Below are 14,435 nucleotides of genomic sequence, written 5' to 3' on the forward strand. Positions count from 1 at the left end.
TGTGACTAGTCTATATAAAGTATGTGTATCGGGAAAACAAAATTTACTTTCCTTTTATCTTATTTTTTTAATTGAGGAATATTTGGCAATTAAAGCTAATTAACATATCCACCACAGATAGTGACCATTTCCCTTTTTTTTTTTTTTTTGTGGTGAGAACATTTGAGAGAGAAGAGCATGAGCAGGGGGACGGGCAGAGGGAGAGGGAGAAGCAGGCTTCCCGCCGAGCAGGGAGCCCGATGCGGGGCTCGATCCCAGGACCCTGGGATCATGACCTGAGCCAAAGTCAGATGCTTAACGACTGAGTCACCCAGGTGTCCCTGTGGTGAGAATATTTAAGACAAAATTTACTCTAAATATACAATTCATGTAGGTAAGAAATAGATTTTTGGGGATTTGTTTTCAAAATTCTATCTCTAGATTTTTTTTTCCAAGGTGGTTTGTTGTTTAAAATTTTTTTTTGGGAGAGATAGAGCATAAGCTGGGGGAGGAGGGGCAGAGGGAGAGTGAGTCCTAAGCAGACTCCACGCACAGAGCCCAACACGGGATTCGATCCCACAACCCTGAGACCATGACCTGAGCCAAAATCAAGAGTCAGATGTTCAGCTGACTGAGCCCCCCCCAGGAGCCCCTCTTGTTTTAAGGCTTTTGACCCCAGGCAGGAGGCTGTGTAATAAGTCTGGGGTATTAAGTCTGGGTCTATTCTAATGCTGAAGCTTCCAGAACTATAAGTAAACTTGGGGATGCAACAGCCTGGTGAGTCATCCTTTTCCACTCTTAAACTTGCTCCCCATTTAAGAACAGAGGGAAGTGAGCTCAGAGGGCTGGTGGGAGGGGCTGGGGCTACTCGGAGTTGTCTCCTACTTCTTGCCCACCTCGGAAAGGGCGTTTGTGGGAAATGAAGTTTGGGTTTTTCAACATCAGTGGAGTTCATGATCTAAAACAGACAAGGGAATACCCTTTCAAACAATTCTCTTTTCCTTCCTTCTATTCTTCAGTAGTTTGGATTTGGAGGTGGTTTTCAGTGAAAGTATATCGTGTGTATCTAGATGATTGGGAAGACTTTCAACTGAGGAGGAAAGAGAAGATTTAGGTGCTTTAGTGCCAGAGTGTAAGAGCGTGTTCTGAGTGCTGGAGCAGGGTCTGTCCTGGAGCGTTAGGTGAGGCAACACAGAGAGACCCTGTCTGCACTGGGGGGGAGAAGTGTAGAGGGGCACTCATGGGGCTCAGTTGTGTAAAAGCCGAATGCCGTATTTTAATAGAAAGAGGGCACAGGCATTGTGATGACATTGAGTTTCTGCAATAGCCTGAGTGCCTTGTGTGGACTGGCCACTGAAATTCGTCATCCACGCCTTATTGACTTGTTATGTAAACCTGCTCGGGCCTCTGGGAGTTTCTGTGTGTGTTAGTAACTTGACATCAATCAGTAGATTTAATTTCTTAGAGTGGATCAAAGTGTCTTTTTTTTTTTTTTTTAAAAGATTTTATTTATTCATTTGAGACACAGAGATAGAGAGAGAGAGTGAGCATGAGCAGGGGGAGAGGCAGAGGCAGAAGGAGAAGCAGGCTCCCTACTGAGACAGGAGCCCGATGCGGGGCTCGATCCCAGGACCCTGGGATCATGACCTGAGCTGAAGGCAGACGCTTAACCATCTGAGCCACCCAGGTGCCCCTCAAAGTGTCTTTCTTAATGCATCATCGGAGTAATGGCAAACCCAAGCACCTAGATTTTAAACGTCTTGGTTTGCGATCTCAGCTGCTGGGAAAGAAGGTGATACGGAGCAGTGGAAACCCCATTCTCTTCTGTCCAGGCATTAATGACGTGAGGTGGCAGGGAGGGTCTGGGGAGAACAGACCCCCCGTTTGCTGAGTGTGTTCTCTGCCGGGCGCTGCGCTGTAGCCCTGCCACCCGGGCCCGCCTCGCCTCACGGGCACTCTTCACCCAGGGTGTCGGCACCCAGCTTGGTAGACCCGGAGCAAAGAGACAGGGGAGAGCGTAAGTAACCTGCTACCACCCTGTGGTTAGGAAGTGGGGAGCTTGGCTGTGAACCCAGTTTTGAGTGAGCCAAGGCTGTGTTTTCTTCTGCCTGCTGAGACCATGTGCGGCTGTGCTTGATTTCTCAGGAGAGCTGTTTACCGTGTCAGGCTCCGTGGTCTGTTCCTCGTGGCAGCAGGCGTAGTGGCACTCACGGCCACGAGGGCTTTCCTGCTATGACGTCCACACGGCACCAGCTTTGCTTCCCTCATGACCCGAACAGAACTTCCTTGCTCTCTTTTCCTTATTGGCATGAAACGCCCCATGGAGTTGCAGGTTTTTGGCCCCAAAATCTAGCCTGTGTTTTTGAGGGATCAGAAAGAGAGTAAGCATTTTATGTGCATTATAACAGCTAGTAATAGTAATAAGGAAACGATATCTAGTTAACACTTCCTGGCCAAGAGGCCACGGTGATCTCTATCTGCTCTCAGTGAACTCTAGTTTTATTTCGCATTTCATTTCTCTGTTAATTTGAAAAATGAGTCATGTGATGTTTATTGGACACTGACTATACTAGTTTTCTTTTGCGTGTTGTTTCTCCCTGCCCCCACCGTGGAATCCTCAGGGGGCTGAGCGTGTGTCTTGGCATCATGTGTCCCTCACAGTGTCCAGGACAGGGCCTTATACACGGTCAGCGTCTCATAACCGTCTGAGTTACCTGCGGCTGAGGTGCTTAAACTGCAGTCTATCATCGTGGAGTAAAATGAAAATGACCTTGCGAAGTTGTAAGAGAGCATATTATTTTGAACATTATTTTTTTTTAAAGATTTTATTTATTTATTCGACAGAGAGAGACACAGTGAGAGAGGGAACACAAGCAGGGGGAGTGGGAGAGGGAGAAGCAGACTCCCTGCTGAGCAGGGAGCCCAATGCGGGGCTTGATCCCAGGATGCTGGGACCATGACCTGAGCCGAAGGCAGACGCTTAACGACTGAGCCACCCAGGCGCCCCGATTGTGAACATTATTTTTAAAATACGGATTTCTGATGTTTGATCATAAGTGTTTCTGTTATCATCTAACACTTTTTTGTGGTAAAATATATGTATATATAAAACATAACACTTGCTATTTTAACCATTTTTAAGAGTACCGTTCAGTGGTAACAAGTACCTCTGCAGTGCCGTGTGGCCATCAGCACCGTCTCTGTGCAAACATTGCATCGTCCCGAGCAGAATCTTGGTGCGCATCAGGCACGGCCTCCCGTCACCGCCTCCCCCAGCCCCTCTCTGCTGCGGTTAGAACAGAGTTGGAACAGCGCGGGCCGGGAGGAGCCTGTCAGCGTGGGTGTCAGGATCAGATAGGGCTCCCCTCCAGCCCAGGGAATGTGGACAAGTGGTTTATTGTGTCATGACGCATGCTACTGGCACAGAAGTGGGTGAAGTCGAGAGCAGAATTAAAAAATAGAGCCGTGCTGTCATCGGGCACCTCTTCATCCTCAGAATCCTTTAAATATGTTAATTCTACAGTGATGGTAACTCTGACAATCTCTGACACTTCAGTAATATTTTCTCCTTAAAATGGAATATCATCAACATTAATTAACTAATAAAGATGAAGTGTGTACTTTTTACCTAGGTCAGACTGTGTTCATGGCACACTATTTTACCTAAATTGGAGGCTTGAGAACTGTCCAAGTGGAATATCCCACAAATGTGCACATTAATAACACAAAGTAGAAACAAGTGAGATCGTCCTTGGGGGCCGATGAGTAGTTGATGCTTTGCCCATCCAGTGGGAAGCGAGCGCTGGGGAAGCAGGAAGGTGGAGCCGCGCACACATCTCAAGGTGGGGCTCTATGAGTGAAAACCCCAGGAGCAGTAGAGAATATAATGTGTCCTGTTCTGTAGAAAGTACTTAATGAGAAGTGCACGAGAACAATTTAGAGTAGGAAACGTGTAGTGCCTGATGAACTGGGTGGGAAATGGGAGGAGCAAGGCCAGGTCAGAGCAGGAGAGGAAGCACTGAAATGTCTGTATGGCAACGGGGAAAGTGAGGGGAAGAGGAACGGTTTATCTGACAGTGTCCTTCTTGCAGATAGTTGATTACTGTATTTCTTTAATAATAGGAAAAAGAAGATGAAAGTCCTTGTGAAGATAATGAAAGAAAGGTTTGTATCAACAAATTCTGTAATTTTTGTGTTTTATATTCTGAAGACAGACCTAACAAGATAATCAGTGGATTCCAAATTCTTGCCAGGTGCTTTTTCAGGAATATAACCTCTAGGGCTGCCGTCATACACTGTAGCTCTGGTCCCACAGAGAGGAAGCGAACCCAGAGGGGAAGGAAACATGGTTAAGGCCTTTCAGATAGGCAGACAGATCCACCCGAGGGGCAGATGGGAAGCAGGAGGGCCAAGCTTCCACTCGTGGCATGTGTTAGGGAACGCCCTCCATAAGTTAGTCGCAAGCAGGCACCTGCGGACACTCACTTGGGCTTTCCAGGAAGCCCTAAACCTTCACCTTCGGGCTCTGGCCCTTGGGCTAAGGATGAATGTGTCAACATGTGGGGCCACAGGAGGAGGGGGCTCCCCACAGCTGTGACACTCCCAGCGGCCTGGGAAGGTGTGGCTCTGCTAGACAGCTGGCCCCATGTGGCAGGCAGGGACATGTCCATCTCCACGGTCCTGCCCTCCCGGCAGTAGCTCTGTCCTTCACAGAATCAAAGTCTCACTGTTGGGCGCCTGGGTGGCTCAGTCAGTTAAACATCTGACTCTTGATCTCAGCTCAGGTCTTGGTCTCAGGGTCGTGAGTTCAAGCCCCGAGTTGGGCTCCACACTGGGAGCAGAGTCTAGTTAAAAAAAAAGTCTCACTGTTATTTGTTAGATGATTAAGTGACCATGATGATTTTTGTCTGAGTATGCAAGATTTTATTTACTTATTCCTTAGTTCACTTAGACTCCTTGTCACTCCGTGGAAAACTTGGGCCATAAATACTAATATTTGGGAAGGTTACCTAATCAAAACCAGCATGGGAAAACCACTTGGGTTTTGACATGAAATCCACCTGCAGTAGAATGCTCCGTCCATCACTTCCCCCACATGAACCTTGGGATAACGCTGTAGAAAATCAGAGCTCAGTCTCTTCCTCTGAAGTTTGATGGTTTATTTATAGCAAAATCAACCTCCAGGATTAGAGATAACATGCATGAAATGTGCTTGATGTTATGATTTTTATTTATGTTCTCAGAGATAACTGAATTGTAAAAGAATCCTGACAGAACCTGGGGTGGGGCGCGCACACCGTCTGCGAATACACCTGTTGCGTGCAGATGTGCACGCAGCCACGTGGAAGTGAGTACACCTGTCGTGTGCAGATGTGCATGCATCCATGTGGAAGCAGATGCACCTGTTGCATGCAGATGTGTGTGCAGCTTTGTGGAAGTAGATGCACCTGGTGCATGCAGATGTGCACGCATCCATGTGGAAGTGAGTACACCTGTCGTGTGCAGATGTACATGCAGCCACGTGGAAGCAAGTACACCATTGCATGCAGATGCACCTGTCATGTGCAGATATGCATGTGGCCACGTGGAAGTGCTGTATTCCCATCCTAGCTCTTCTGTAAACTTTCGAGGTGCCCCTTGTTCAGTAAGTTTACCTCTCTGCACTTCATTAACCCAACCGACAATTATTTTACATATTTATAGATTTACTTACCTCAAAAGAATTGATCGAGAAAATGGGTTTGCAAGTTCTTGAAAAGTGCAACATATCTGTGTTTAAAATGGTGTTTGCAGTATTTTAATGAAAGTGTTTTTCAGTTGGAAATTAGACACTTGGCTATTCCCACTTGTAATTGTCTCGTTAAAATCAGTGTCACCAATTTTGTTATCTCGAATTCCATCCCCTGGAATGTTCAGCAACCAACTCATCTGCACTTTGCTGGGAAAGCTACCATGGGTGTTCAGGGAGATGTCCCTGTGAGCTCAGATAACAGTCTCTCAGACTTTAGTGTCAAGAAATTCTTTGGAAAATATATCGTTTGTTTGCCGTATGTGTTCCTTGCTGTTAGTCTGAATGTGCTGGTAAACGTGATGGAGTGAAGAGGGCAAACTCTGGACACATGTAAGCTGTGTCGGGGTGCAGTTTTCTGCCCTGAGCCTCAGGTTCCTTATCCGCAAAATCGGGATAATTTCTAACCTGTGAAGTCCATATAAAGATTAGAAATAGCCATGAAGTGCCTTCTCCAGTGGGAAGGGAGTAAATTATAGGGACAGTTATTCTCCTTTCTGTGATTCCTACCAGAGGTTAAAGTCCTTAGAAGGAAGAACTTCATTTTATTTATATTTTCATTTTTCTTTGTTTAAAAATTTTTTTTGAGAGAGAGAAAGAGAGAGAGGACGGAGGAGGAGCAGAGGGAGAGGGAGAGAATCTCAAGCAGACTCCACACCCAGTGCAGAGCCTGATGCAGGGCTTGATCCCATGACTCTGAGATCATGACCTGAGCCGAAATCAAGAGTTGGACACTTAACAGACTGAGCCACCAGGCATCCCTATATTTTCATTTTTCTCAGCACCAGGCACGCACAGTGCCTTACTCACTGTTGGCATTAGTTATTTTGTGAAATTGAATTTTCTTCTAGATATCCCATGTCTTAAAATTGAGAATACATTACCAAATTATAAAAAATCATATTTATTATAGAATTATTAATAAATACAGATAAAAAATAGTAAAAGCATCCAATTCTTCTGCTTAGAATCTGTTTTCACTTTTGTGTGTATTCTTAAGGGCTATTTTCCATTAATTTTTTACAAAGTGTCTTAAAGGGATCATGACTTTGCTGATAATAAAAATTATTTTAATTAATGGGGTGCCTGGGTGGCTCAGTCGTTAAGCGTCTGCCTTCGGCTCAGGTCATGGTCCCAGGGTCCTGGGATCAAGCCCTGCATCGGGCTCCCTGCTCCGTGGGAAGCCTGCTTCTCCCTTTCCCACTCCCCCTGCTTGTGTTCCCTCTCTGGCTGTCTTTCTCTCTAGCAAATAAATAAAATCTTAAAAAAAAAATTATTCTAATTAATACTATGAATCAATATTTAGGATATTTTCAGTATTTTTAAGTTTTTCTTAGTATACTTCAGAATTTTGATTTTACTTATTAGAAATGGATTTAAACATTTTTGATCAGAGATACCACTCACATTAAGAAAAACCCCAGGGGCGCCTGGGTGGCTCTGATGGTTAAGTGTCTGCCTTCAGCTCAGGTCATGATCCCAGGGTCCTGGGATCGAGGCCCACATTGGGCTCCTGGCTCAGCACGGATCCTGCTTCCCCCTCTCCCTCTGCCTCTCTCCCTGCTCATGCTCTCTCTCTCTCTCTCTGTATCTCTGTGTCTCAAATGAATAAATAAAATCTTTAAAAAAAAAAAAAAAAGAAAAACCCCAAACAACCAACAAGACAACATATGAATCGTGCTTATGTGGGGTTCCTTCAGAGCAATGTTACAGGTTTTGCTTTGGGTGTCATCTATTTTGACCCTTGGATCTCATGCCAGGATCAAAAAAGACAATTTCATTTCTCTTTTACTGGAATAAATATTCCATTTGATTTCTCATTAGGTATATTTTGTTATTGGGGTGAAAACTTGAGAGGCTTAAGAAAACAGAAGGAATAATTTACCCAGTGATACATTTAAAAATGCAAATAAAACATAAGCCATGAAACCAGATGTTGAATTATTCCATCCTGCATTAGACTGATAGTCTCTGAAATGTATCAGAGAACACTGGGAATGCTCTAGGTGCGCATTTTGGTGGTTTTATTTAAGTTTTGCATTTTAGGGTATCACATGAACACACGGGTCATTTATGATTTAGAGGCATCGAGACAGGTTGCCATAGTGACAAGTTCCAGGTTCAGAGTGTATAAAATGATGAAATGATGATTGTGACATTTTTTCCTCAAAGGCTTCAAATATCAAGCATAAAGTGATTAATAATAAGTGTGTAAAAAAAGTACCTTAAAGTAAGATTTTTAGCATATGTACTCATCGATTTATAAAATGATCTATCACCTTTTAGAGGGGCATTCTGTGTGTTTCATGACAATGTATGATGAGATCAAGCCAGAGTCCCTTCGAATGGGTGGTGATGGCAACTGTGGCCCACACCTCAAAACTGTTGAGCTTTCTGTGTTAAATGCTGTCAGTGTGACAGAAAAATAGCAGATTTTGTCTGCCTTCAAAACATTTATATTGTAGCCTGTTGGAAAAACAAGAAAAAAATTATATCACACAACATATGACTAGAACTTATGTCTGTTAGTTATTAAACTTATTCCTTGAGATACATGTAAAGTTTTATATATATATATATTTGTCACCCACTCTAATAAAATCTTGATGTCTATAAATGGAAACATTTAGAATGCTAAGTGAACATTATAATCTGCTATCCAGTCTCTGATTTGGTGATGAAGAATCGAGAATCATTCTGTCTGCAGGTTATTTGCCCTTGGCTAGGATTAGAACACATCTCTAAATGGCGAGGCTCCTGTCTGCTGCACAATGAGGTGCTGATGTGTTTTGGCAAGTTCATCGTTTGATCTTCCTTCCCTGGGGAAGCGATGTTGATAGTGCGGGCAGTGGGAAGAAGCGGGGCCCAGGTGAGGGGAAGCAGCTGCAGATGGTCAGAGGATGGTCAGAAGATGGTCGGAGGATGCCTATCTGTGCAGGTGTGAGCTCCTCGGTGGGGTGGCGCTGTGTTCCCCGGCAGCAGAGGGCCGGCCCTGGCTTCTCCTGAAGGAACGCCGTGCGGTGTGGCACTGATTCTCATACTTGACCTCTGGCTTGTTTCTGGTTTGATTTCCAGTCTCCCCCCAGTGTCGATCTTCACCTGGTTCAGCAGTCTGGATCGCCCATCTGGTCATTTCTTAGTGTTGTCTGCTTCTAGCGACTGTGCTGGCTATTGTAATATGTCACTTTCCCCAGTTGTCCCGTTATTTTGTGTGTGCTTTCAGGTTTTCAATAACTCCCTGTTCTGTGTTTTTCCCTACTGAATGGTCACCTCCTGCTCAGAGCCTCCCCTCCTTACCTGCCAAGGAGCACGGCTTGTTAAAAAAAACTCTTCGGGGCACCTGGGTGGCTCAGTCGTTAAGCGTCTGCCTTCGGCTCAGGTCATGATCCCAGGGTCCTGGGATCGAGCCCCGCATCGGGCTCCCTGCTCGGCGGGAGGCCTGCTTCTCCCTCTCCCACTCCCCCTGCTTGTGTTCCCTCTCTCGCTGTCTCTCTCTCTGTCAAATAAATAAATAAAATCTTTAAAAAAAAAAACAAAAAAAAAACAAAAAAACAAAACTCTTCACCAAACACGCCTGGGAATTTTAGGACTTGAATTTGGCAGGAGAGAGAGAGGTTCAGCCCTCTCCTAGCTTCCAGTTTTCAGTGTTTATGTTGTTGGAAAGTTGAAAATTTCAAAATACAATATGAATTTGGGTGAAGTCATAAGAAAATTGAAAAACAAAATAGAACAGAACAGTGGGTAATTTTGGTCCCATAGTTATAGGAGTTAGCTATCATAGATAAAGGCTGTGTGCTTATTTTCTTAAAAAAGAGAGTCATATTCTATTTTATTTTCTGGTTTTCTTGACATTATGACTCCACCCCAAATCCTGCTGTGCTTAGACATTCATTGAGAATCAAGTCTCACAGGACAAGGGGTTTGGAAGGAAACAGGCACTTCCCCTTACAAGGTGACCTCAGTGGTCACCGAGGCTGGAAACAGTGGTCCTGATGCCTGGCAAGATCAGATAAGAAAAGTGAGTACTTGATACATCCCTAGCTATAAAATGAGTGACAAAGCAGTGAGACCTTTTAAAAAATAAAGTAATGGTTTATATCAACTGACATAAATCATAGTTAAATGATTTAACATATTTAATAAATGCTAAGCTCAGAACATGAGGCATTTTCCTTCGCTTACAGCTACAGCTGGAAATACAGCGTAAGCATCTTGCTACGGTAAATGGGTGCGCAAACCTGTAGCTGTGATTCGCTCCTGTTGTATGCTTTATCAGTAAATCAGGAGACGGTTTTCATTTAATTAACATTGCCAGAAATGCCAATAAAACCAGGGAGTTTTTGATCTAGCATTGTCTCTGACTCAGGGTTTTTGTGACAAAATGAAAACGGCATTGATTCTTTAATTGATTTTTGAAATTCATTGCCTGCCCAGGATCTTTCCCATTTTTTTCTCTTTATTATCTTGATACCATTCTGTCACTACTGCTAAGTATTTTATTGCTTCCCTGAGAGACGAGGTTCGTATTGATCAACACTGGAGTCTCAAAAGCTAAGTGTAAGTCATCAATAATGCTAAGTGGGATATGGTGAATTAAATATTAAAAAAAAATAATGAAATTTTTAGGGAATTACATGGTTCTAGAAAAATAAGGCTTGGATTCTTCTATACATAGAAGATTCATTTGGATTCAAACAAAAAGAGAAATTTGCACTTTAAAATAGAAGAGATGCTTTACCTTCAACTATATATATATATATTTTTTTTTTTTTCCTGTGAAATGGTCTTCATTAATAAAACATAATGTATGGAGTATATGTTTTATAATAGGATGAACCAATCTATTTTTTCATGTGGGGAGCTCCATTGAAACACTTGTGTTGAATTCATGACAATTTTAGAAATCACAGTTAGGGACCTGGAGGGGGAGATGAAAGGCTTCATTCCAGTCTAGAGTAATAGCAAGTAAGAGGATTGGCGAGTCATAGGAAGAATAAGCCTGGGGATCTGTAGTTAACAACGCTGTATCGTTTACTTGAGAGCAGATCTTACGTGTTCTCACCATACATGCAAAGCAGGTGTCTATGCGAGATGGACGTGCTCATTAACTTGTCTGCGGTCACCACTGCAAAGCAGTACTCCTTAAACACCACGATGTCTACCACCTGAATATACACAGTTGTTACTTGTCCATCGTACCTCAGTGACGCTAGGAAGATGCCAGCAGGTGCAGGCCAGTTTCTTCTACCGCCTTCTGTCTGGGAAGCGTCCACACTTCACTCCTGGTTTCTGGTCTGAGGACCCTCCTGCTCCCTTCGGGGCCTGCCCGTCCTCACCCCTCTCGCAGCCCTGTGTGTGCAGCAGGGAGACTTCCCTCCAGCGGCTGCCTCTGGCGCAGGATGGCCCCAGCTCCCTGCAGCTCCCGGCTGGGTCCAGTGTATCTCCGATGGGTCTGCCATCCTTGTCACTGTGCAGGGAAGAAGGGAGGACCCATTCAGCCAGATGCTCAGGGAGGCGCCCTGCTCCTCATCAGCCGGTGCTCGGCTGTTCAGTTATTAGTTTGTTTTCTCATTCAGCAGTTGTCTACGATGCTATCTGTTATAGAAAATTGATTTCTAGCAGATGGACAAAACTCTTTACTTGGAGCCATCTGCTAGGACATAGACAAGAATAGCACCAGGTGCAAGCAAATGCTTAATTAAAGGTGTCAGCAGAGCTACCTCCTGTGGGGTGAGAGCAAAAAATTTAATAGAACTTTATGCCCAACTTATAATGCATAAGTAGCAGAAACAGGACCCAAGAGAGGGTCTTTCTGCATTCAGCGAGGTGGTCCCCTCAATTGTGAGCCTAGCCCCAGAGTGGGGGCCTTGTGGCCAATTTCTGTTCTCCATGGGTGGTCCTCTTCTCACACTCCTGCTGGTTTCAGGTGGACAGGTTATTAAAAATTTTTTTTTATTTTAGAGAGAGAGTGTGGGGGGAGGGTCAGAGGGAGGTGGAGAGAAGCAGACTCCCCACTGAGCACAGAACCTGATGCGGGGCTTGGTCCCACAATGCATGAGATATGACCTGAGCCGAAACCAAGAGTCAGACGCTCAACCAACAGCACCACCCAGAAATTAAAATATCACCACATAGCGCACAAACCATTGCAGTCACAAAAGGAAAGCATTTTATTCATATTTACTTGGTTTTCCATGTGAGTTATAGAGATGCTGTCTATAACTTTTAAAATGTATGAATTATTCTTAATTACAAAAATATACGTGGTCAATTTACAGTGTTTTGTATGGTACCAAGCAATCTGGAGTTTAGGTTTGTGTAACATAGGGCCATAAATATAATTTTTGGACACAGAAAGTAGCATTTTAAATTCTCATTTCTGGGAAAGTTTAATGAGAAACCTTTACTGGTGCCTACACCACACTCCAGGAAGGTACTTTTAGGTGAATTTATTACTTAGTTACCCACAATTGACAGCCATATTTTGGAGAAAAAAATATCTTCACCCATGAGTAGGTTAGAGAAAAGAAAATCAAAAACAGGAAGAGGAAGGGAGCTGGAAGGCCCGTGAGCCGTTTGAATTGACAATGAGATTGTTTAGGGGCCTTTTCTCTTGATTCCACATTATCTTCTGTGAACCTGGCAGCTTTTCCCTGGGAGAAAGCGGAGATGAGAAATAGTCGGGTACCTGTAACTCAGAACGGAGCTCTGCCCTTGAGATTGCTCGGAGGCGCCCTCGGTGAAGCCATGTGATATTGAGTCAAGTCAAGGCATGTTCTTTATTCATCTTCGGGGTTTGTCTATATTGGTACCAAAGGAGGAGAACCCACAGCAGTGCAAAAAAATGTTCTATAAATAAAATTCACATTTTTGCTTGTAAATAGAATTGAGTACAGAGAAAACAGGCTTTATTTTTTTGAACTTGTGATAAGTCAAAAAACAAATTTATACCTCACATTGAAATGCCTTAAGTAATGCATTTCACAAATTGGCAAAGATCATGGGCGGAGAATGCACGCGAATTTCAGCAAACGTACATCTATTTGGGGTGGAGTTAAACACTCCTAAACGTCCTTCGGTTCCATCCTCTGATTCCGAAGCCTGTGCGATATCCGACCTTCTTTGTCACTATTGTCCACATGCGTGTCGTGAAGCCTGCACACCTGGCACTGACCAACAGGCCTAATCAGGCCAGCAGCTGGCTCGCTGCCCAGGCCTCGTCCCTGGAGGATGCTGGGTCCGCAGGATCTTACAAGTCTGAGCCAGGGGTGTCTGGGTGGCTCAGTCGGTTGAGCCTGACTCTGGATTTTGGCTCAGGTCATGATCTCGGGGTTGTGGGATTGAGCCCCATGTAGGACTCTGTGCTCAGCAGGGAGTCTGCTTGAGATTCTCTCTCCCTCTGCTCTTACCCCTGCTCACGTGTGCACGTGTGCTCGCTCTCTCTCTCAAATAAATAAATCTTAAAAATAGTCTGAGCCAGAAGCACCCCTAGAAATGACTCTTTTTTTTTTTTTTTTTAAAGATTTTATTTATTTGACAGAGAGAGACACAGAGAGAGAGGGAACACAAGCAGGGGGAGCGGGAGAGGAAGAAGCAGGCTTCCCACTGAGCAGGGAGCCCGATGTGGGGCTCGATCCCAGGACCCTGGGATCATGACCTGAGCCGAAGGCAGACGCTTAACGACTGAGCCACCCAGGCGCCCCCCTAGAAACGACTCTTATCCAGTCCTTTCTTATTACTGAGGAGCAAATGGAAACATCACCTTACTTCTCTCAATATTGTGATTTTAGGAAATTCCCTATTGCAATAGAAATACCTGAAACCCGTTGTAGACATCCCGTGAGGGTGTACTCTGCGCTCAGAGCCTGTTCAGTTGCACAAGCCTCTGTGCAAGGTTCAGAGACAGGACGGTGCACGCTCGGTCGCCGGAGCATGAGCGGCAGCTGTCCCGTCCTGGGTCCTGCAGAGAGGCTGCCGCCTGTGGAGACCGAGTGTGCTTCGGCTCCGTGCAGGTTTGTTTGCTCTTCCTCAAGCCCTCGGACGCTTGGGTGGCTCACCTGCATCTTTTGGTGACAATGATCTTGTCCAGATCTTCATCTATACGTTCCAGGACCGACTTTTCTACTCTTTTCCAGCCTATGTGTTTCTAAAAGTAAATGAAGGTGGCCCTTCAGCAGCTTCTGGTAATTTTTTGGAACTCTGGGATGAGAGTCAGATATGGCGCCTCTGGATGCAAGTGAGGTAGAGGTGGCCATTTCAGCCTGGAGAGACTCCTAGGATGGCCTCTTGCTCAGCATCCCGAGGTTGCCTTTGAGTCGGACTGTGGCTTCAAGCCCCAGAGGAAGACACATCCTCTTATTTCCTAAATGAGCCCATCCTCCATCCTTCTCCAAAATTTCTTTTCTCGCCACTTGTGAGGGTCGCTGTGCCTGTGATTTCTGTCTGCCTTGTCAGTGTCATCACTCTTCCCCCCACTCATGGATGTTTGTCTTGCTGTCCAGTAGCAGAGGTGCCTGCTTTGAGAAGTTGTCCTGGCCATCCAGCACAGTGGCCTCCAGCACGGTGGCCTCCAGCACGGTGGCCTCCAGCACTGTGGCCATCCAGCACAGTGGCCATCCAGCACTGTGGCCTCCAGCACGGTGGCCTCCAGCACTGTGGCCTCCAGCAC

General features: G+C 45.0%; 1 protein-coding gene across 1 annotated transcript in view; it reads left to right on the top strand.

Moving 5' to 3' along the window:
- DCDC2C (doublecortin domain containing 2C) overlaps nucleotides 1-14,435 on the top strand; it is a 107,559-nt gene that overhangs the window by 66,616 nt on the left and 26,508 nt on the right. The window contains exons 10-11 of the mRNA XM_032430111.1: nucleotides 4,102-4,143; nucleotides 5,223-5,297. Of these exons, the coding sequence (XP_032286002.1) occupies nucleotides 4,102-4,143; nucleotides 5,223-5,228 (48 nt within the window). The 3' untranslated portion in view covers nucleotides 5,229-5,297. Of the gene's footprint in view, nucleotides 1-4,101; nucleotides 4,144-5,222 lie in introns of the transcript that reaches the window.

This window comes from Phoca vitulina, unplaced genomic scaffold (assembly GCF_004348235.1).
Source record: "Phoca vitulina isolate PV1807 unplaced genomic scaffold, GSC_HSeal_1.0 scaffold42, whole genome shotgun sequence".
Lineage (NCBI taxonomy): Eukaryota > Metazoa > Chordata > Mammalia > Carnivora > Phocidae > Phoca > Phoca vitulina.